This window comes from Trachemys scripta, chromosome 4 (assembly GCF_013100865.1).
Source record: "Trachemys scripta elegans isolate TJP31775 chromosome 4, CAS_Tse_1.0, whole genome shotgun sequence".
NCBI classification, from domain to species: Eukaryota; Metazoa; Chordata; order Testudines; family Emydidae; genus Trachemys; species Trachemys scripta.
This window is the reverse complement of record NC_048301.1, coordinates 20876645-20900184: the sequence shown is the minus strand read 5'-3', so window position 1 is coordinate 20900184 and position 23540 is coordinate 20876645. Positions and strand designations below refer to the sequence as shown.

At 43.5% G+C, this 23540-nt stretch overlaps 1 protein-coding gene and 1 non-coding gene across 4 annotated transcripts; both read left to right on the top strand.

Moving 5' to 3' along the window:
* The first annotated feature begins 9165 nt into the window (after window positions 1-9165).
* EIF5 (eukaryotic translation initiation factor 5) lies at window positions 9166-23333 on the top strand. Of its 3 annotated transcripts, none has more exons than XM_034768030.1 (12): window positions 9166-9278; window positions 11476-11660; window positions 14337-14616; window positions 15290-15371; window positions 15811-15983; window positions 16466-16577; window positions 18813-18952; window positions 19501-19656; window positions 19831-19992; window positions 20415-20579; window positions 20851-20985; window positions 22017-23333. In XM_034768030.1, the coding sequence occupies exons 3-12, from the start codon at window positions 14545-14547 to the stop codon at window positions 22107-22109; spliced, it is 1290 nt and encodes a 429-aa protein (XP_034623921.1). In that variant the 5' UTR covers window positions 9166-9278; window positions 11476-11660; window positions 14337-14544; the 3' UTR covers window positions 22110-23333. The 3 variants fall into 3 exon arrangements, with proteins under 3 accessions (XP_034623921.1, XP_034623919.1, XP_034623920.1); XM_034768028.1 differs by lacking the exon at window positions 9166-9278 and adding an exon at window positions 11198-11354; XM_034768029.1 differs by lacking the exon at window positions 9166-9278 and having other exon boundaries at window positions 11383-11660.
* On the top strand, window positions 16738-16861 carry LOC117877511. Its single transcript, XR_004645736.1, has one exon. It is a non-coding gene; the product is annotated as a small nucleolar RNA SNORA28 (small nucleolar RNA).
* Window positions 23334-23540: the final 207 nt, after the last annotated feature.

The window sequence follows — 23540 nt, the reverse complement described above, 5'->3', positions numbered from 1 at the left end:
CAATCACCTCACAGCAGTGTTCACCTCTGCACCCATCCTCGCACATTCCGACACAGGTCAGCCATTCATCCTGGAACCCAATGCTTCCAATGTCACCCTCGGGGTAGTACTGTCCCAGAAACAGGGCCTCGACCAAGAAGTTCATCCCTGTGTGTACTATTCCCACAAATTCACTCCTGCCAAGCACAGTTATGAAATTTCTGACAAGGAGCGACTTGCCATCAAAGCGGCTTTCAGAACTTGGAGACATTAAGGAGCTAGATATCCAGTTCAGGTGTTTACTGACCACAAAAATCTAGAATACCCTGTGCTCTGATAAAGCCCTAATGCAACCACAGCTATGCTGGGATCTCTTTTTTTCTAGGTTAAATTTTACTATCACCTGGCTTCTACAATGGTAAGGCAGATGCTTTTCCCCACAAAGGAGAATATGCCAATGATCCTAAGGGACCTGAAGAGGAACCTCCCTACATCCTGAAACTCAATCACTTCCTTGGAGGATCATCACTATTCAATTTGTTCATGAGCATACATTCGACCCTTCACCCAGACTCTCCAAATTTCCAACACTGAATCGCAGGGTAAGTTCACACAAAAGTCAGCCCGTGGGATTGTGGAATACTTTGACAGATGCCTAGAGTATGAGGCCAGAGGGGTCTCCATCTACACAGCAAAGCAATAGGGCTTGAACCCTGGGTCTGAGCTGTGGGTTAGTATGATTTGTGTGTAGACAGAATGGGGACTAGGCTTGAGCCTTAGTTTGAACCCTGGGTTTACACTGCAGTGTAGACAAAGCCCTAGATATGAAGAAGGAAGATATGGTACCTCATTGACTGGGAAGGATACAGGTTGGAAGAGTTGTCCTGGGAACCAGAGCATTATATGCATGCTTCCAAAGTGGTCAGAGCCTTTCACGGCATCCATCTGGACAAGCCCAGAACTTCAGCCCCCTAAGGAAGTGGCAGGGGGATCTCAGGACTCCAGCACTGAACCCAGATCTGCAAGGTCTTTTGGTGGCACCCTTAGCCATTGCACAACAGTGATGCCCTCAATCATGACACCTGACCTACAGACCCACAGCAGCCACACCCCAGGTCCCTGATTGGATGGGTAGGCAGCAGACTCATTGGATACCTGGACTATATAAAGGCCCCAACAGGAAGCAGAAGCTGTCTGAGTGACAAACCATTTTCTACTGGATGCTGCCTAGAGTGCCTTGCCTGACCCTATCTTGCTAGCTTGCTGCTTTGCCTGACCTTGCCATCTCACCTCCCTAACCCACTGACTCGGCCCTGTGGATTGGATCTTCTGGCTACTGACCCCTGGGAGAACTCCAATCATTGCCCCGGACTTCCTCTGATACTGATCTTCCTCCAGGCTACCCAACCCACCCATGCAAACATAAGGCATAACTATGTTTGGACTCTAGCATATAGCAACACTATGTTGTAAACAGGTCCTCCACCAGGATTAATATTGTAGCATGGATGAGCCCTAAGTGTCTCTGAACTAGTGTCAGGTCTACCATGCAGGCCGAACACAGCTTGGGGCAACAGCCAGTTCCTTAAAACCTTGCATCTCTTTCTGAAGAACTACACACAAATCTTCTCTGGGCTGGTAATCTTGCATATGGAAGTCACACATACATTCTATGGATGGCTGTGGTAGTTTGTTCATTTGCCATATTAAGAAATACTTTGAGCTTTTTGGTTACATTTTATAATAAGGGTACTGTAATTATAGTACCCTTATTATAATTGCAATTCTAGTCATTGCAATTAATAATTGCAATTCTAGTGCAGTTACCTTGTGGTTTTGCTTTTCAAGATGTAATTACCACTGATTCACATACCCCGAAGGTTAACTGATCTTTGCCAAAGATTTAACATTCTTGCCCCTTCAGTTAAGATGTGAGAACATAAGAACGGCCATATTGGGTCAGACCAAAGGTCCATCTAGCCCAGTATCCTGTCTTCTGACAGTGGCCAATGCAGGTGCCCCAGAGGGAATGAACACAACAGGTAACCATCAAGTGATCCATTCCCTGTCGCTCATTCCCAGCTTCTGGCAACAGAGACTAGGGATACCATCCCTGCCCAGCCTGGCTAATAGCCATTGATGGACTGATCCACCATGAATTTATCTAGTTCTTTTTTGAGCCCTGTTATTGTCTTGGCCTTCACAACATCCTCTGGCAAAGAGTTCCACCGGTTGACTCTGTGCTGTGTGAGGAAGTACTTCCTTTTGTTTGTTTTAAACCTGCTACCTATTAATTTCATTTGGTGCCCTCTAGTTCTTGTGCTATGAGGAGTAAATAACACTTCCTTATTTAGTTTTTCCACACCAGTCATGATTTTATAGACCTCTATCATATTCCCCCTTAGTTGTCTATTTTCCAAGCTGAGAAACTTCTCAATATACAGGGAAGCCCTTCAAGAAGACATCCAGCTAAAAAAAGGAAAGTCCATACTTGAGCCCCTGATATTTCTAAGGTGAAAAAATAAGCAGAAAAAAATGTAACAGAAAGTTCATTCTTCTCTATGTATCATAAAAGAAGCAAAAACCTTTATGCAGAGGTGGATTAAGATTTATTGGGGCCCTGGGCACAAAGAATTTTTGGGCTCCCCACATCTCTCTCTCCACAGGGCCCTGCTCCCTGGCTTCTGTGTATGCATGTCACCTTCCAGATCTTCTCTCTATATTTTTGCTTGCAAAGAAATTCTTTGGTCCCACAGTATTCTACCAAAGGATCCATTAAAAGTTAGCAGGGGATTATATTATCAGGCAGTTTTTGTGAAATTGTGTTGGCGAGTGGATGTACTTAATTATCAGGTGATGAAGTATTGAAAGCCCTTTAGCTTTTCACAATTTTCCCATCAAATCAATGTCTGCTTAACTAGTTCTTCCAATATTATCCTTTCTTCCCTGCAAGCTGACTACTCAGGTTGGTATAACTTGGAGAAAGAGCAGAAATAGGATATATACAGGTCTTGTTTTTTTCCATAGATGAGTTACTGTACAGTAAGCAGAGAACAGGCAGTCATATCATTTAGCTAACAGTTCAAAATAAAAACCCAAAACAAGAATGATGACAGTGATGAGGGGCATTCAAACACTGGCACAGTGAAAAATAAAAAGTATTTTTGCTGTTTTAATGACAAATGGTGCAAAGCAAATGCATTCAAAAATTGGCTTCGCAAAATCAACACGGTTATAGCAGAATGCATTCTATGTCATCAAGGGGTTTTGGTGAAATACGAGGGAAGACAAGCGCTGACCAGCCACGCAGAGAGCACAAAACACAAGGAATCAGAGAAACAACAGAAAAGAATGCCACAAATCACATGGGTTTTTTTACCAAAAGAGAGACAGCCCAAGAAAATCTGGTGACCTTGGCCGAAGTGGGTAAGTTTACCACAGTATTTTGCACCATTTAAGTTATGCAAGCCAAGACTGTGCAAACAAAATGCTTCCAAGATTTTTACTTGATTCTGAAATTGCGAGAAAAATGTCTTGTGGACAGATGAAAGCAGCCAGCATGACAGAGAGTGTTTTGGCACCAAAATCACAAGAACTTTTGCTTAAGGACTTGGATGGTGCACATTTTTTTTCAGTTGGATCTGATGCCTCCAACAAGGGAAATAAGAAATTCTTTCTGGTAACCGTGTGTTATTTTTTGTGACAGAGGGAATTAAGCATGGCTTGCTAGATTTTTACAATGACAATGATGGGACAAGTGAGGCAATTGCAACACGGATATCCAATTTTAGTATATGTGCTGCCGAAGTGAGTTATTCTACAGGAGAATAGTCTCAGCATTAACAATGTGTCTTCTTATGTGGCTGACGATGCCTCTGTGAAGTTTGGGAAACACAGGTCAGTGTATCAGAAACTCAAACAGCTTAATGACCGGCTGATACAAGTGGGCTCAAATGTCATGTAATCCACAATTGCCTCCAAGATGGGATGTGAGGGCATTGAGTTTTGATGTAGAAACACTCATCCTCAAAGTATACAGCGAGTTTTCCTCCTTGGCCAAGAAGACAGAGTCTCTTATGTCCTTTTTCAAGCTTGTTGAAATGGAATACAAAGATGTGCAGCGGCATGTACCAACAAGGTGGCTGTCACTTCTGCCCGCTATTGAACAAGTACTACAAAGCTGACCGACATTGAGGGAATAGTTCTTGTCAGAGGGGGATGAAGAATGTATCAAGATTGTGTGGGAAGCATTCAGTGACGAAGAACACAAGTCTCTCCCTCTTTGTTATGTTTACTTTCTGCACAACCTGATGGGAATGTTTCACGATGCTGTGAAAAAACTGGAATGTAACAATGTCACCTGCACAGAACTGCATGGTATCATGGAAGGCCTCCGTTCAAAACTAAAGAGAAGAAAAGAGGACAAATTCTATGGAAGATCAGCCCAAGGCATTTTGGGCAACATCTCTCCATCGGACAACAGAAAATTCAGAGAGGCAGCAGATAAGACCTTGACACAGTGCACTGAATCCCTGGAGAAATGGTCTGATTTTGAAACATCGGTTTTCAAACAAATGGCAGTGCTCTCACTCAACAACGATGTGAAATGGTCCGATTTTGAGACTCTTGCTACAGCACTCTGCATCGAGATTGACATGGACATGCTGTTTGATAACTACTGTGTTTTACAGCAATCAAAAGAAGAGATTGTCTCAAAGGAGCAGAAAATAGATCAGAGCGGGGCTGAGGTTTTCAGACAAATGCCATAGAGTGGTGACAGCCACATTTTGAAATTGGTCTCTTTTGCACTTGCCATTCCTGTATCCAATGCCTACTGCGACAGAGTTTGATGGCACAATTGTGGAGCAAGGACAGAAACAGACTGAGCGATAGCATTGTGAAAGCAGAGCTGCAGGTGCAACTGAACTTCAGTATCCGGTGCAGACTTTCATGAGTTCTTAAAAAAGAACCCGGAGTTGCTTAGAGCAGCAAGAGGCCAGCTGAAATACAAACTTAAAAGAAAGGAAGCCAAGAGCAACAACGTTCTGCAGGCGACCCTTTTTTAGGGTAAAAACATAACATTTAATTATAATTAATTAAGTATTTAAGTATGAAGGTTTAAAGTTTAAAGCTATTCATTGTTGTTGCTCTGTAGCTAGCAAACTAATACTCAAAATGATGGGTAAACATGTAGAAATCCAATCTCGCTTTGAAATAAAATGATCATATCAAGAGTAATATTAGCTAACTAATACATTATTGAGATAACCTAACCCCCCAACCCAAAGCCTGCACCCCATCCTGCATTCCAATCTCCTCCCCCAACCTGGTGAAAGTGAGTGAGGGTGGGGGAGAGCGAGCGACGGAGGGAGGGGGGATGGAGTGAAAGAGGGCGGGGCCTTGGAGAAGGGCCGGGGCCTCAGGGAAGGGGCGGGTTAAGGCAAGGGTATTTGGGTTTATGCGATTAGACAGTTGGCAACCCTAGTGGGGAGCCCTGGACCCTCCACCTTCCCTAGGTGGCGCACCCCGGGGGGCAGGGACACGGGCCGGTGGCTGCTCTTGGGCCTCCCTACCCCCTGCCAAGGGCAGGTGGAAGGTCCAGGGCTCCTCAGAGCAACCCAGGTTCCCTGGGAGGCTCTTACTATGGGCCGGCTCTGGCCTCTGGCCTGGCCAGGGTGGGCCCGAGGGGAAAGAGGAGGAGCAGGGGGCAGGGCCACAGTTCTGGCATCTGTGCCTTCCCCACACATACACTTCTACCGAGATTCCAGTGCTCCTGCGGAGGCCCCCAAATTGGGCGGGGCCCCATGGGCCCATCCCATGGATTAATCTACCACTGCCTTATGACACAAACATGTGTTTTTTTAAATCTTCCACCACCTTTATCACAGCACTGCAGAAAACTGTGACTAGCCAGATAACAGCAATGGCCATGGACTGAACTCTGTCCTTAATGAGAAGTTAACTTCAAAGCCTAGTTGGAACTATTCAAATGCTAATATTATTTTGGAATGACACAGAGAAGAGCTCTGTATCAGCTCGAAAGCTTGTCTCTTTCACCAGCAGAAGTTGGTCCACTAAAAGATATTACCTCATCCACCTTGTCTCCATGGTTGACACAGCTACAACACTGCAAACATTATTTTGGAATGGCACTCTAGAAACAAAGACTTGAGTGGAGCTGAGTGGCTTTAAAAGTCATCTTTATCCCTGCTCCCTTGGAAGTGAAATGGCTATTTTAGACATGGGCTTTCCAAGCTTATTAGACTTTTTAGTGTTTTGTCAGGCCACAGCCCAGAAGAGCATCACACCTCTATTTAAGAAATCACAGTGAGTTGCATTGATCTTTCTTGCTGTATGCTGGTCTGAGAGTTTGGCATATATATTTACACATTTTCCTCACTGTTTGCAGTTGGCAAAAAATGGGTATACCCTAACCTTCTGAAAAAGTAAGTCGCTTCACCTCATTCTGCCTTTGTTTTCTCTCTCATCCTCTTAATGTCTTGTCTATTTAGATTGTAAGATATTTGGGATAGGGACTGTCTCTTATTCTGTGTCTGAACAGTTAGCACAGTGGGGCCCAGTATTGGATGTGGCCTCTAGGCACTACCATAATAAGTAGTAATAACTAGAAAATTATGCGTCTACTGACTACACATATACCTTATACTACACTCTTGTTCTCCTGTTCCTTTTTAATTTTGTTTATTCTTTAATTAAATAACAAAACTAGCTTACCTTTATACAGCATAAATACCAAGGCATTTTACAAACCAAATCCATTCAACAAGATGAACAGCAAGCTGCACAATAGTGGGGGATGTGGATACTTGATACTCTGGTCAAGTATAACAGAATATACCTCTGTTCTGAGTGCTGCAGGATCTTTAATGTTAATGCAGAACAGATATCCAAAAGACCCCTACACAGTAAACTGCATGATTTTCAAGAGTGTGTTAACCCAGCTGGAAGGTGGACTTGTGCTTCCCAAGAGTTTCCATATTCAACCCTGACACCTAGATAATTAAGCTATCCCCTCTCATTGCCAAGGTCTGAAGGAGAATAATGAGGTTCCCATCTGACCCGATTACTACAGACAAAGCTCAGTTGTGTCCACATAATATTTTTTCTCACAACACAAGCATGAGTCAGCCATTTTTGCGCATTTACTGCCACACTCCCCAACATGGTTGCATCAGTGCATTCTGGGAAAATCTGAACAGCTATCAGAGGATGTGTCTCAGAGGAACAGAGTGCTCAGAGATATCCTGCAGAGATGCAGGCAAAACCACACACAAGACAATGCACTCGAGGATGCCCTGCACAGCACAGAGAGCTGGGAAGAAGGCAGACTGACCAAACCAGTTACACAGGCATAGTTAAGGATCCTGCCCACACTGTAAAAAAACTTTCACCAAACCAGTCACAGGAAGACACTGTGAAGCTTAACACTGGCATGGTCAAAATGCTTTTCACAGCCATGAGTGGTTATAACTGAATATTAACCATGCGGCATTGTTAGAGCCAACTATGTTACTAACTGATTACAAACTTGGTTAAAAGTTGCAGTATAGACACGGCCTAACAATGGATATCCCACTTTACAGATATTTCAGATTATTAGAATTTCCATGCTTTTGTGGGTTTAGATCTTAATATAAATATCAATTCAATTCTTATTTTTTTAAATTTAGCTGTATCATATGTAGCAGTATTCACTTCTTGGGAGGGGGAGGAGATGGATTCTTTGACAAAACCAGATCAGACAACAAAACAAATTTGAATTATTCAAAGCTGAACTGAACCATCATAAAGCATTTCTGCTATAAGGGAATGCTTACTCTAGGGAAATGATTCATTGCTGACAATTTCCTACTGTCAGTAGTTAAATCACCATTAAATAAAAAAGAAACCCAGGCAGCTGGGTTAATAATGTCTTAACAACAAAAGTGGAGTATAGTTATAAATTGCTTAGTTTATAGCAGTGAAATGCAAAGCTCACAAGTGGCCTGTACTTTGAAGGTCACACCAGCAATTTGAACTATGAACTCTGTGACTCATTAAGGCATGACTTTAAAAAGGGGGAAAGGTGATTTCTGTCTTTGCAGAGCCAGTAGTTTCTAAATGTCCAAAATTAGAATTACTTTCAATCAGTAAAAGTACTTGAGATCTAAAATCAAATTTTAAAAGATTGTTTTGATCAGATGAAATGAAAAATTAGGCTCCTCAAAATAGCAAAGAATCCACCATTTTTGTATATTTTGTATAAAGATTGCTAAAAATAATGTCCTCTGACATCACTCATATTGGATTAATGCCTGCAGTATGCATTAGGACTAACATTTTTAAACAGATCTATTAAATTAATTATGTAACTTTTTATATTATAAAATATAAATCTAATCTGCATATCAATACCGTGAAATCAGACCTCACTAGGGTTATTCATTATGTTAAAATGCTGCAAATTCAAGGTCTCTGTTGCCCCCCTGTCATACCGTGAAGTGGTGTTGGCAGCAGCACATTTTTTAGTACTGTAATTTATTAACCGCAGATGTGTTGTACCATGAAATGAAAGTCACAGAAAGGAGGCATTGAGAAAGTTATACGTCCACGCATATTGTCACAGCAGAGAAGTTTCCTGTTGTACTTTTCTTACATCCTGCATTCTGATTATTTTTTCCTCCTGATAATTGCCAAGTCTCACATATTTTGGAGATACGTTTCCTTGTTTTGGTTTAAATTTTAAGGCAGTTTTTAAAACCTCTCCCTCTTGAGGGGAATGATTTTATTGTGCACATTTCAAAGAGACATTTAAAATCTCCCTAAGGATTTTGTACCTCTCCCTAATTCAGTCAGCTCAACATAGCTCTGAATACACTGTTTATAGGACAGTGTCCTGCCCTGAGCACTTGCTATTCAGTAGACTGAGAACTTGTATAACTAGGGCAGCAGCCATGATGTAGGAGGATCTTGTTAGAACGCAGCACTAAGCACTGAGAAAAACACACATTCATTCTCTGGTAACTGTACTCCAGCTCTGCTGCTGCTGAAATAACCTCTTTTTCATTGTAATGTGTCACTGATCATGTCCTTAATAATAGCCTGACTTTTCCTTTGTGTCTTCTAGGAAAATCACATTTATCAGCCACCTTTGCATTTGACTGTTGTTCTTTTTTCTGTCAGACCAAAAAGAGCATTCCAGAGGCACAAAAGGTCTAACAAGAGAAGTGTTTCCTCTGTCTGTGACAACTTGGTACCAGCGATGGCCTAATTTAAAGATGGCTTGGGAACCTAATTTTGTAAGTATTGTATTAGCTATTGTTATTAATCATTTTATTTCTGAAGTCGTCCACTCCATCCCATTCTCCTCTGCTCCTCTACACAGCACTCAAAATACTATACAATATTATCATTAAAACATGCCAAATGACAAGGTCTGAGGTTTCTTCTGCTGTTGTCTGAGTGCATTTATAAGGAAGCAGAGAACAGTAAGACAGAGAAGTGATTTGTATATTTAATTGGCATGATAATATCTCAAAAATGCCCATTTAATGCCTTGCTGTTTTTACATTATTTGTATTATACAATGACAAAAATATTGAATTCCTACTTTATTAGGAGCCTTCAAAAACCCTAATGCTGGCCCTGCGTGGTGCCATTTAGGAGGAGTGGAAGAGAACATGGTAGTAATAGTAGCAGATGGCAATTGAGATACTTGGCTAGAGGGAGTGGAGGGTGGGAAAATGAGTTGAATTTCATGCCCTTTACAAGACTAATATTTTTTAAATGAGCCCCCAACTCCTAAAGCTGGCCCCACTTAATGCCTCTGTCCAGTGAGGAAGGGAGCTAGCAATATTGGTGACAAGAATAGTAAGTGTCTGCAAGAAACAAGTGTTGTACCTTTTCCTGGGCTTTGCTTTTATCAAAATCAAGACCCCATACCCTGAAGACAGCTCTGCTCGTTTGTCCAGTAAGGAGGAGAGTTAGTGGTAATGGAGACTGTATATGTGGCAGGGAGAATTGGAGATTCATGCCTTTTTTGGGGGTCGGGCCCTGCTCAGTGCCACATTCCCATCAGAACTGAGTTGGCAGCAATAAGGACAATAACTATGTGTGTGACAGGGAGAACTGGGTGTTCATGCCTCCTTCGTGGGGAGCGGCAGAGGTAGGAAGCTGCATGCCTGTTTGTGGGGTTAGCATTTTAAACCCCACTCTAGATGGATTCCTTATTGGCTGAGCAAAATGAGGCCTGATACTGAGCTTGATAACATTTCTCTGTCGGTACAGAATGCAGTAACTTTTGGACACTTCATTCAATCAATTCCAAAATGTCAGGGAATGTTATAGGCATCAATGGCCAAAATCCTATTGATTTTGAGGAAAACTGGAAAGGGGGACATGCAGAGCGCCTTCTGTCTAATTTGCAAACACAGCAGTTTCATTCACCTTCGTAACTTTCTAGAGATCAAAGAACTGGTTTGACAGCAGCGATCAACACCTTCCAGCATAACAACAGCCCCATCTCAACTGTGTTCATCATCCCAATAGTTTAAAATGTTGATACTCAGATTTATCTCCCAGACAGAAAGAGGGAGGAAGGGGGATCGGAGGAACAGGGGGCACATGGGAACCCCTGGCACGGGGGAGAATAAGGTTGGTATGGGGAAGGAGAGGATAGAGAGCCCTTGGCATTGGAGGGAAGGGGGGACATAGTGCCCTGACATTTGGCAGAGAGGGATGGGGGCACACACGGAGTCTCTGACATCACAGGGAATAGAAGAATAAGAGGCATGGAAGAAGGGGCACAAGGAGCCCTTGCCATGGGGGAAGAGGGGGCAGACGAAGGAATGGGAGGGGCACAGAGCCCCTGGCATAACGGCTGGGGCAGGGATTGCAGGGAGGGGTATTAGAGGCTAGCACACAGGGGTTGGGGGGGGTGCAAGAAGCCTCTAGCGGGTGCACTTAGCCCAGCCTACAGCAGCAAGGAAATGGACAAGTCTAGTGCGTACATGCTGGTGACCAGCACCATTTCTGCGCCCTCGGCCACACTAGGGACCAAAGAGGCCAGCCAGCCAGCCAGCCCCTCCCCCACTTGACGCACAGCCCAGCCTGGCTGTTTGAATGACTCATTCTTTTCTCTCCCGTCCCCACCCCCCTGCTCTAGTTCTCGCGAGCTTTGGCCACTATAGACGCGATGTCCTTTAGGGCGCTGGGGGGAGGGGGAGAAAGGGCGGATTGATTGACAGGAGCGGCAGCCAATAACTTAGGCGGACGTCGAGCGATGAGCTAATGGTGGGGCGAGGGAGGCGCGGCCCGCCGCTGGCTGATTGATCCCAGCCGTGGCGTCGCTCAGTTGGAGCGAGAACATTCTAGAGGTGAGTACGCGGTAGCCATTGCAGGGGCAACCGGCAACCGCCCCCTTCGGCTTCCGTTGCGCCCGCCCCTTCCCTTCCCAGGTGCCGCCGTTAACGGTGCCCTGATTGTCTCTCCCCACAGATTGACTGGCGCCGCCGCTGCTGCTGATTCCGCCCGCCCCAGGACGCTCGGACCCGGCGGCTGCGGCGCCCGCCCTCCCTCCGCCCGGATATAAGCGCCCCTCGGCCCCGTTCTCCTTACACACTCGGCTTCGTCGCAGCCCGGGGCGAGCAGCGTTGGGTTTATGTCTTTATTGGACGAAAACGGTGAGTGGCCCCCGGGGGGGAGGGGGAAATAGCGAGGCGAGGAGAGCGCGTCTGGGGCCGTGGGGGAGGGTCCTTGGGCCGGAGTACGCGGGGGAGGGGGGTGATTGGGGTCCGGGCCGCCTCGACGTGGGTGGCTGAGGTACTCCAGTGCGGGGGTAACCGGCGGCGCCGACTATCCCAGTCGGGTGGCCTCTTCCCCGCGTCTCCATGCGACTAGGCAAAATGGCGGCGGCTGGGGCCGCGCCTCGTGATGGGGGGGGGCGAGCTGTGTGGCGCAGTTAGAAAGCCGCAGCGCGGGGGGGAGGGGGCTGCCCTCCAGGGGTTACGTCGGGAGGGGCGAGGGGGGGGGGGGTCTGTCTGAGAAGCCGCGGAGGCCCCCGCATGCGCGAATCGGGGCGTCCCTCCCCCATTTTCTGTTTAGGGCTGACTCAGTGCTTAATCGCTGCATTTATGAGTCATCCCAGATCCGAGCGGGGCGGTTCGGCGGGAGGGAGGCTGGCTCAGCGCGGCGGGCGCGGGGGCGGTGTCGTGAGGTGGGTGGGAGCCTCGGTCGCCAGCAGACAAAAGCAGCAATGTGGAGGAGGCGACTTTTCAGTCTTCCTCCCCTGTGGTACCTGGTTCCACCATGCTTCTGCAGCCACGTGTGTAAGGCCACATGATGGCTGCTTTTAGATTTGCTGTGGGACGCACTGCCACCTCTTGAGGGTTCCCCTTCCCGCACCCGCAATAAAGGGCTCCTTCTAGCTGCTTTGTGGCAAAACTAAGCCTGAGTGCTATTGATCGGGTCCTGTAGATCAAGTAGTATAAGATGATCCTTGCATTGTAAAATGCAAAGGACTTGTAAAGATATTAGTTGCACTTTCTAGAGTTAGCTTTCACTCCATGGATTTTACAGGCATCCCAGGGGAGAAGAACTGCTTGTTGGAAAGGGGGGATGTGGGCACAGTTAGGTGTTCACTAACTGAGGAAAACAAAGGGAGCATTAATTATGTAAAAACAAGCTAATACCTTTGACATGTCCCCTACTACATCTCAGGGTTCACACTTAGCTGCTTTTCTTGGCCAGCGACTAACAACTTTCAGTTACTGCTACTGACTAAATATTGGGGAAACTGTTTTTTTTTCAATACTGAAAAACATACTTTCTTGTACAAAATACTTCAATCATAATGGCAATAAAACAGCACATTTCTATCCAAATAAGTTACCTAAACATGTCCACTTGAAGTAGCAGTGGTAGCAGGTACACTCATTCTAAAGAACTGGCAAGAATAAACTTGTCTCAAATGCAGTATCTGCCTACATGGTTAAAGTCAATATTTAATCTCAGTACTGCTTAGAAACTGAATTGTAAATGTACAGCAGAAGTGATGCAATAATAGGGATCTTTTGAGAAATGAGGGAAGGATTGGGCAAGTTAATGAACATCTATGTGCCACAGAAGTAGGAAGTCTAGAAATGCAAAACATCTTAAATATTTGGGGGTGGGGGTGTATGGATGTTGATACTACTATGCTGAATCAAAGGTGCAGAGGGAAGTTGCTGTAGACACATAATGGGGCTGCTACACTTAAGCGATCTTATGGGTGGAAAGAAGCACTAGTTAATTTTAACAAATTTAGCCACTTAAGTCCAGGAGAAAAGCAAGCTGTTGGTAAACCATAACAGTTTAGCAAACTGTATTGTAACTTCTATATTGCCAAAAACACTGCTTATTCATCTTGCAGGTAGGTATTTCACAGCATTCTGGTTGACTAGATACAAATAAGCCCCACACTTCACTTTAAAATGAGCCTATTCAGTTATACCATAACCAAGGATTTGAGGGCTGTTTTTTCCTTGCCTCTTTCTTCCAAAGCAGTCAAACTTTCATCACATATAAATCTTAATATCAAGGCTGTTATGTGATCTTCTGTGACAGGGTGCTAGGCAAAGGATTGCAGATTCAGCCCTCTGTCATGCCCACTCCTCATTAGGGGCACAAATTAGAGTGGACTGCAGGTAACCTGGCCCTAATTGGGGAGGTGGAGACAGCTGCTACCTTATTAGCCTTGGGCTGCATAAAAACCTCAGGGGAAGGAAGCCAGAGGGAGCAGGAGGAAAGGAAAATGGCAGGGAATGGAAGCAGGGATGTAGCTCTGCCTGCCTGCAGAGGGTGAAAAGTTACTTGTATGTGGTGGGAACAAGCCTGAGAATAAAAGTGCACCAGTGGTTACAAAACCCAGGGTCTCAGACTGACCTTGAGTCTAGCAGAAGCCAAGGGGGCCCTGCCCCACACTGCTGCACCTTCCCCCTCCCATCTCATAACCTAACATTCCTCTGGTAACCTTTTACATGGTAAACTCATTCTTTAGCTGTGTCTCAGTGTGCTCTAGTGAAAATGGGGGAAACTTGCACCGTATGACAAGTCGGCATTCTACAGAACAGCAGATGTTGACATCTTCAGCTGAGGAACTGCTGCTGTAATAATGATACAAACTGAGACTACGTAGTCAAACATAACTAACTTCATGCATAGGAAACTCTTATGACCAGCAGAAATAAGACTAATTAGAGAACATAACTAATAGTTATTGGATCTGAAATTTTAAACAGTGTCCTGCAGTATGAATATACTTCATGGAAAGCTTTTGGCTGAACTTTTCTTATTTATTTTTATTTTTAAAACACTTACAGAGCTGTTGCGCAGCCATTGGTACCTGTATTGGGGGAACATAGCATACAAGCAAGAACCTCACAGCCTCAGTGGCGAAAACTTTTTCATGTCAGAGACCGAGAACTCTTGCAGTCGTTTATGTCATCCCGTCTTCTCCAGACAGAAGATACCAAAAAGCTGCAATCAAAGATCTCTTCATCTTATTGATAAAGCTACTAATAAGACAAAATGTCTGTCAATGTCAACCGCAGTGTTTTGGATCAGTTCTATCGCTACAAAATGCCCCGTCTGATTGCAAAGGTAACTCTAAACTCTGGTAATCAGAATATAAGCACTATTTATAGAGCTTTTTATCAGTATGTCTCTTGTAAAGCATTTTGAGAGATCCAGTATCATTAGCCACACTTTACAAATAGGAAACGAGTGCAAAATGAAGGAACTTGCCCAAGGTCACCCAGCAGGTCAGTGACAGAGCCAGGACTAGAACCTCAGTGTCATGAGTTCTGGTGCAGTGCTCTATCTATCCACTATACCACACTATCTCTCTCCCATAAATACTGATACTGCTTTAAGCCGTGTTTAACTTTGTAGCATTTCTTAAATGACTGAGGGTGCATCTATACTTGCTTACCGCTGGGTTTGGCGGTAAGCAATCGATCTTCTGGGATCGATTTATGGCATCTTGTCTAGATGGGATAAATCGATCCTGGAAGTGCTCGCCGTCTAAGCCGGTACTCCTGCTCCGCGAGAGGAGTACGCGGAGTCGACGGGGGAGCCTGCCTGCCATGTGTGGACCTGCGGTAAGTACCTTGTAGTTCAAACTAAGGTACTTCAGCTACGTGAATAATGTAGCTGAAGTTGCGTATCTTAGTTCGAACTGGGGGGTTAGTGTGGACCAGCCCTGAGACAGTGTATCATTGACCTTCATATGTATACCTAATTGTGTAAATTTAACTTTTTTTTTTCTTCTTAGGTTGAGGGCAAAGGAAATGGAATAAAGACAGTTATAGTCAACATGGTTGACGTTGCAAAGGCGCTTAATCGGCCTCCAACGTGTAAGTAACTCTTAAAGTAACATGAAATTCCCTCATAAGGGTTTTTTGGCCTTCAAGGATTGCTTGGGTAAACTCATATGGTGAAAGCAGGGAGGGGGGACCGGCACTAGTTTAGAGGTAAAATATGGCTATGAAACTAGTGCAATACTAACATAGGCTCTGTGGGCTTTAAAGTTTAATAAAAGGAAATCTATTATTTCTAGGGTAAAACACTACTTGGCTAGAACTTAGCTCTTAGAAAGACGTGATCCAGTACAGCATTGTACAGTGACCCCTCTTACAGAATCGTAAGACATGGCCCATTAGTTAAGAGTACAGCCAAGCATTATTAGTGATTATGAATTATATTTGAGAGATGTGACCTAGTATACAGGCCAGGCCTGGCTGCCAGGATCTTACTGGCAGGCTTTTAATGTGTCAATTTTTTGTCTTTTGAAAGATCCCACCAAATTTTTTGGTTGTGAGCTGGGGGCACAGACCCAGTTTGATGTTAAGAATGACCGTTACATTGTCAATGGATCTCATGAGGCGAATAAGCTGCAAGACATGTTGGATGGATTCATTAAAAAATTTGTTCTCTGTCCTGAGTGTGAGAATCCTGAAACTGATCTGGTGAGTGTGCTTAAGTGTTTGTTTGGTTTTTTCTATAACCAAACTGGTTTTTCTGATATTAAAAATACACAAGACTGACACATTCTTAGATATTAATGTGCACACAAGTGCTAATGCATACAAAATTGACTACTTCAAGTCAATGTCATGCTGATGCTAGTGTCTAGGTGAAATTTCATTCAAAATAGCTGATTCAGCTGAAGCTTGTGATTATAAATCAACTTCTGAAGTATTGGTCTGGAAATGTTTCCAGTCTCAAACCATAACAAAAGAAACATCCCGATTGAGATACTTAAAGAATAATTGGTTATGCAAAAATTACTATTAGCATAACTTTCATATATAAACTGATAAACTTTTCACATCAGCCTGTTTACCTTAAATCTCAATATTGGCCTCTTTGGACATTGTGTAAGTTTGTGGCATAAAGTAGTAATATCAGAGTTGAATTAAGGTTTTAATTTTGACTTTCCCTCTGGCAGCATGTCAATCCCAAGAAACAAACTATAGGTAACTCTTGCAAAGCCTGTGGCTATCGAGGCATGCTTGACACAAACCATAAACTCTGCACCTTCATTCTCAAAAACCCACCTGGTAAGTGCATATTTTTTCCTCTTATAAAGAAAGCAATCCAAGTGTTAAAACTTCCTTCTAGCTGAAAGACATAAAGGTAGAAGTTTGTCTGAGGGTGGGTGGAGTTAGTCAAGTTTCTTTTTGCCCTTCACTGAGAAGGACTTAACTGGTTACTCTGTGCAAGCAACACTCTGTGGCAGATATCCAGTTGCCTGTCTCAATTTAAGCTTGCTATAATAAAAAAGTCTAACCTATTCCGGTGGTCTCTGCTAAATGAGGTCATGTGTTATATAGACTCTAACAACTTATTTGAACTTGCAGATCAGAAAAGTCACATTCATGTTACTACACACTAGCCACTATCCAGCTCTTTGTGGACTAGACTGCTTCCCAGTCCCACCCAAGGCTTATAAACAGCACACTGAGCTACATCTCCTGGAGAACAATTGTAGGTTAATCTTGCAGGTATCAGCTTGATAGATTTATGGGAAGCAAAGTCAAAATGAGTAACTTAGCTCTGCATGCTAGCTGCTGCCTGTACATGCCCTACACAGGGCTATAATGCTTAGTACCAAAACCCTTATACAAAGGCAGACTGTCCCCATGTCAGACCTACAAATATTGCTTTGAAAGTCTTTCTTTCAAAAGTAAACTCTTACTCTCCTCTGGAAGTCTTACTTTGTGTTTTTAGTGCTCTGTGTGGTTGTCTCCTCTCTAAGTGAGAACTGCAGCTTGGATTTGAGCACTCTTTGAGCCTGAGGATGCAAAGGACCACGGAAACATTACTGTTTCTGCTAATAAAAAAAATTGACGGGTACAAGGGTCTTCAGTATGTTTCTAATAGATCTGTTAAAGTGGCTTGACTCAAGTTTTGTGGCTTAATATGTACACCTCTAGCTCAAACTTTTATTTTGAGCTAAACTGCTTCTGCAACTTCAAAATTGGCTTACTATAGTAATATTTTTGAGGCTGTAACTGGCCATGGCCATCAAGTGCAGGGAGACATCTGATAGAGCTCTTGCTAAGCAGACAAAAGTATAACAACTAATGGCTGGAAACAAAGCTAGAAAAGTCTCAGAGGGTGACAGTCTACTGAATTGGCTTACCAATGACCTCAAGTTCTCTATTTGAAGTATTTAAATCAAGCTTGGATTTTGAATTTTATTTTTTTTATTCAACTGAGTTAGTGACTCGTTCAGGAATTACTAGGTGAAATTCTGTGGCCTGTACCAGTGGTTCTCAACCAGGCATGTGTATCTCTGGGGAGGGGGGGGTACCTCAACTCCTCTAGATAGTTGCCTAATTTTATAACTGCCTCCATGGAAAAAGCATTGGAAACTAGCAAAAATCAGTTTATACTGCTCTGTAAAATTTCATACATACAATGACAGGTTTCAGAGTAGCAGCCATGTTAGTCTGTATCCGCAAAAAGAACAGGAGTACTTGTGGCACCTCAGACTAACAAATTTATTAGAGCATAAGCTTTCGTGGATGCATCCGAAGAAGTGGGCTGTAGTCCACGAAAGCTTATGCTCTAATAAATTTGTTAGTCTCTAAGGTGCCACAAGTACTCCTGTTCTTTATACATACAATGACTTGTATAGTTACTTACTATCAGCGTTTCTAAACTGGGGGTTGCAATTTTAGAGTATGGTAAAAATGAAAAATGTGCTGACACTTTTCTGTAAAGTTTTTTAAGTGAGATGAAACTTGAGGTACATAAAACAAATTCACCTCCTGAAAAGGGTACAGTAGTCTGGAAAGGTTGAGGACTATTGGCCTATACTATGGCGGATGTTGGACAAGAGGAGTATAGTGATCCCTTTTGACCTTAAACTGCTACCAGGTCTCTAGTGGACGTGATATGCACACTTCACCAAATCATGGCTCTGATGTTCAAAACGGGGGAGGAAGAATAGTGCTTAATGTGTAACCCTTAAACTAGGTCTCCAGTATCTGTCAAATTGTGGCTGTTGGTTTCTAGCCTGGTTGGACGCAAGGGATGTTGCTTTATTTGTCTTAAGATGAACTTCACCCCATGCTGTATGGGGTCTGCAGTGTTGGCACAACCTTCACATTGAGGGAGAGGTGGCACCATGAAAAGGAGCCTTGGAATACTGAATTAAACTAAAACTTCAAACTAGATTCTGTGGGGGATCTGGTACACTTGAAATAGTGCCAACAAATTGTCTCACTAAGTGGAGGTCTTGTTCCTACTTGGAACCAAATTAAAGTATCCAGTCTCTTTACTTCCAGAGAACAGTGACACTAGTACAGGAAAGAAAGAAAAGGAAAAGAAGAACAGAAAAGGCAAGGATAAAGAGAATGGTTCTGTGTCTAGCAATGAGACACCATTGCCGCCGCCACCAGACGAACATGACCCTCCACGTCCAGTGGTAAGCAGACTTGTAAAGAACAATGAAGTTGGCTTATAAATTAGACTTCAAAATTAGTGTCAGGTAACACTTCCACTTGTAACTGCTCTCTGAAATAGCGATTGTTCCTTTTATCAAAGATCTGCGCTGAAAATAAGCTGTATAGATAGCGTAAGTGGCTCAGGCTGGCTCTTGTGATGGGAAGCTGCTACCATCACATGATAGTGAAGTCCTTCCTACTCCCTTGGAGCTTCCTATGCTGTTGGGGGGGGGGGGGGGGGGGGGGGGGGGGGGGAAGAAGAGTGCAAGCTGGATACATGACTAAAATACTAAGCTTAGTGTTAGCTTTTTCTATAGGTAACTACTGTAGTCCCCATAGGGATGCCTTGTGAATAACTTAAGGTGAGGGGCAACCCTAGGAATTTGAGTACTCCCCGTCGTCCACTCACACACCAAAAGTACAGACTTACAGTAGAATCTACCTTGGAATGGCCTTAGTATTTAATATACCCATAAGCAGAGCATCACCTTTCCCTTAAGAGTTTAACTCTGTGAATGCTCTTCCTCAGGAGGATGATGACGATGACTGGGGTGAAGACACAACTGAAGAAGCCCAGAGGCGCAGAATGGATGAAATCAGTGATCATGCAAAGAACCTCACACTTAGTGATGACCTAGAAAGAACAGTAGAAGAGAGAGTCAACATATTATTTGATTTTGTTAAGGTAAAACTGCAGTTCTCTTTCTAAAGAACAGTAGCTCAAAATAATACTTGAAGTCATTATGGTAAACTGTTCTAAGGTGGTGTAGCTTTCTAAGTGTAACCAGTTGTGGTTGGGGGGGGGGGGGGGGGAGTATAGGCCTATTAGCATCTGAGTTGACCAATTTCTCACCTGCAGAAAAAGAAGGAAGAAGGTGTCATTGAGACTTCTGACAAAGATATTGTAGCAGAAGCGGAGAGACTGGATGTAAAGGCTATGGGCCCTCTAGTTTTGACTGAAGTCCTCTTTGATGAGAAGATTCGAGAACAGATAAAGAGATATAGACGCCACTTCCTACGTGTAAGACTTAATCTCGCAACAGTTTTACTGGTCTCCATATATAAAGTCTGACCCTTCTTAAGTGGCTCTTAGGAGCAAGAACTACTTTAGTAGATGAAGTTCTGGATACTATGGCAGAACAAAAAATGTCTACAACAGAAAACTCCTTCTCTTGTCCCTAAAATTCTGCGAACCAGTGGTTCTCAAACTGGGTTAAGACACCACTTCTCCACCATTTCCCCCCCCCCCCCCCCCCCCCCCCCTCCCCGGTGGGTCATGACCCTGTTTTTATGGGGTTGTCAGGGCTGGTGTTAGACTTGCTGGGGCTTGAGGATGAAGTCAAAACCCTGCTGCTCAGGTTAAGCACCCCTGACCTGGGCTGAAGCATATTGTACAGAAGGCTGAAACTTTTGAAGATTGACAATTGTATGGTTTTATTACAGTTCTGCCACAACAACAAGAAAGCTCAGAGATACCTTCTTCATGGCTTGGAGTGTGTGGTAGCCATGCATCAATCTCAGCTTATTTCTAAAATTCCACATATCCTGAAGGAAATGTATGATGCAGATCTTCTGGAAGAAGAGGTCATCCTTAGCTGGGCAGAAAAGGTACTTGGCTAGTGTTGCTAGTACTGTGTCCACCTAATATCTCAGTTTCTGGGGCCGGGGGGAGGCATGGCATGATGTGGTCTGTTTTATACAGTGTTAAAGTACAATGCAGGCCTTCTGAAACTGATGAAGGTGACTTAACCTCTCTAGTGCACAAGTTGCTACAAGACTGAAAAAAGTTACATATTAGCAAGGAGAGATGGGTTCGATAAGGACTCCTCAGCAACTCAAAGCCAAGCCACCTTGAATAAAACTCTTCCTTTTCTTATAGGCCTCTAAGAAATATGTCTCAAAAGAGCTTGCTAAAGAAATCCGCATCAAAGCAGAACCCTTTATCAAATGGCTGAAGGAAGCTGAGGAGGAGTCCTCTGGTAATGAAGAAGAGGACGAAGATGAAAATATTGAGGTAAGAGGGCTGGTTTGTGTCTGTCCGTTGTTTCTCTCCTCCTTTTCTTCTCTTCTCCCCCCTCCCCCCCCTTGAATTCTCCCTGGGCCTGCATGCTTAAGAAGCAACGAGCTTTTCCTTGTAAGGCATATGGCTAAAACTCTTTGCCTTCTGTGCTTTCTCCCCCAGTCCATATAATGCAGTCATCCTTTCCCTCTGTACACCCTTGGATTCTTCCACAGGCTCCCGTCTTCCCTTAATATAAAGACAGGATAAAAACTTTGCCAGCTAGGACAATGCAGATTTTTTTTTTCCATTTTAAGCTTTCAAGAGTCTAAATTGTTACTTGGTGGTCAACACAGGGTGCCCAGTAGTGTCAGCCTTTTTAACATAAGGCGCTCTAGTACAAGCAATAAAAGCTAAATTTAAAGAGCGAACTGTCTAGCCTCTGAGGATGCAAACTGTTAATATCTGGTGCTGCCATTACAAAAAACCAGGTAAAACTTTAAGACAATTCTTCTAAAGCTCCTTGCAAATCAAACTTAGGGAGAAATGCATGTTGGTAAGACAAACTACCTAATTGAGTAATGGAGGTGTGGTGACTGGTAGAACCAAACAGTTTGGAATATCTTTTAGAAGATGACTCCCCACACAGTGCTTTGACCATGGTTTCAGACATGCAACAAAGACTGCAGACTCTCTAAAATGAATTACAGGTCTGTTGCATCTTACGTGCATTTAACATGCGCGATTTCAGCTTTACTTGGTCAGCAAAAACACAAAGAAAAATAACAATTTTAATACTGTAGTGTGGGCGATTCTGCCCACCATTCAACTCAATGTAATTTTGACTACATGTGGTTTTTGCTTTACATGCTAACCTTTACGGAATCCCCATGTAAGATGACTCGCCTGTATCTCATACAGGCTGTGTACATCTAGCTTATACCTTAGCTGAACTTGCACCATTGTTAAGTAGGTGGAGGGTGTCAATGTTATTATGGAAGATAACGTCAATGGATGTCCTTAAACACTAAATATCTTCTCTCCAGGTGGTGTATTCCAAGACTGCCAGTGTACCTAAAGTTGAAACTGTGAAGCCTGTAAACAAGAAAGATGATGACATTGATATCGATGCCATTTAAAAGTGATGCAATCTAGCTTCCAGTGTAATACTGCAAACTGCTCTGCATTTTTCTTCCAGAAGTGCAACATGTACATGCACAAGCTGAAATGGCTTAACATCATGCTCAAATGTCTTTTACTGTGACTGGTCTTGTTTAACTATAAGCTGAACACCAAGGAGTCATATGCATCAGTGAACTGATCTAGTTTGTTAATGGCATGTTTCCTTTTAAAAAGTTGTGTTTGGACACACATACTTGGAACACATTTATACAGCTGTGGGAATAAAGGATTTGGTTTTGGTCAACCTAAGAGTCAGAGCCATCCATAAACCGCTATGGCCATCTTGAAGTGAGTCTGGCTTAACATGCGTCTATTTGCTAGCAATTTGGCATGGAGAGCAATGGTATTCCACTCCTGCCTAGGAGGTAACAGAAAGCTGCTGTGAGGAAATACTGGTCCCTGGTGGAGATTCCGATATGCAATTTTTCTAAATTTTTGAATCTCCAGCAAGCTCAAGGAGCACCAAGAGCCACTAGTGACTAGGTCTCAATTGCTAGACAAAGCTAGCGTAGCATTCATACTATCATAGGTATCCCTCTCCATCTGGTGTCTGTATTTGGCCAACAGATGCTTCTCAGGTGCAACTGCTTCAGACTGCCTTTGATAAGCAGCTCTAAAATTGCAAGAGAAAGATCAAGACTTGCTCCAAAAGTCTCCTTTCTTCCATTGTAGTGTCCATAGTTGATTGTAAGCGATCACATTTATTTTGAGTGAGTGGTTCTTACTACCTCTGTGATAAAACAGCCAAATCAAAATTTGATGGAAGTAGAAGAAACACATCTAAATTCCTACTCTAGCTGTGATTCAAATGTCTGTATTGCTCTTGGCAAAAAGGACTGATTTACTTAGCAAGTTAAAAATTAACTGAGGGAGAAGTGGTTAGTGAAGGGTTGAAAATAACTTGAAATTGGGTGTGAGGAAAGGGGTGGTCAGCAAAACCAACTCAGCCTAGTCTTTATACTCTAATTTTTGCTTCATACAGTAACTTTTTATTCCTTTCTCTAAACATATCCACCCTCTGCTCTGGCGAACGTCAACATTGGTCTCAAACAAAAGGCCGAAAGTCAACAAAAGCAGCTTTCTTAAGCCAGGCAAATAGTGGTTTTCAACATGTCATCTGTAAACTAACATGTAAGGGATCTGTGAAAAGTGACCATGGAAATAAAGTTTCAGATGCTAGAGCCAGCATTGTTTTTTCTGATGTCAAAAGTATGTGAATACCCCCACCTACAGCTACCACCTTAGTGTTCGTCTTTGTAGAAGCCTACCCCTTTAGTACCCTTTCTCATGCTGTGTCAAATGCAGAGCTGAGCATCTTCAGTATTATTGAACTCTAGACTCAAGTTTTCAGTCTAAAACTATGACCAGCATGAATGTCCAAAGAAGTT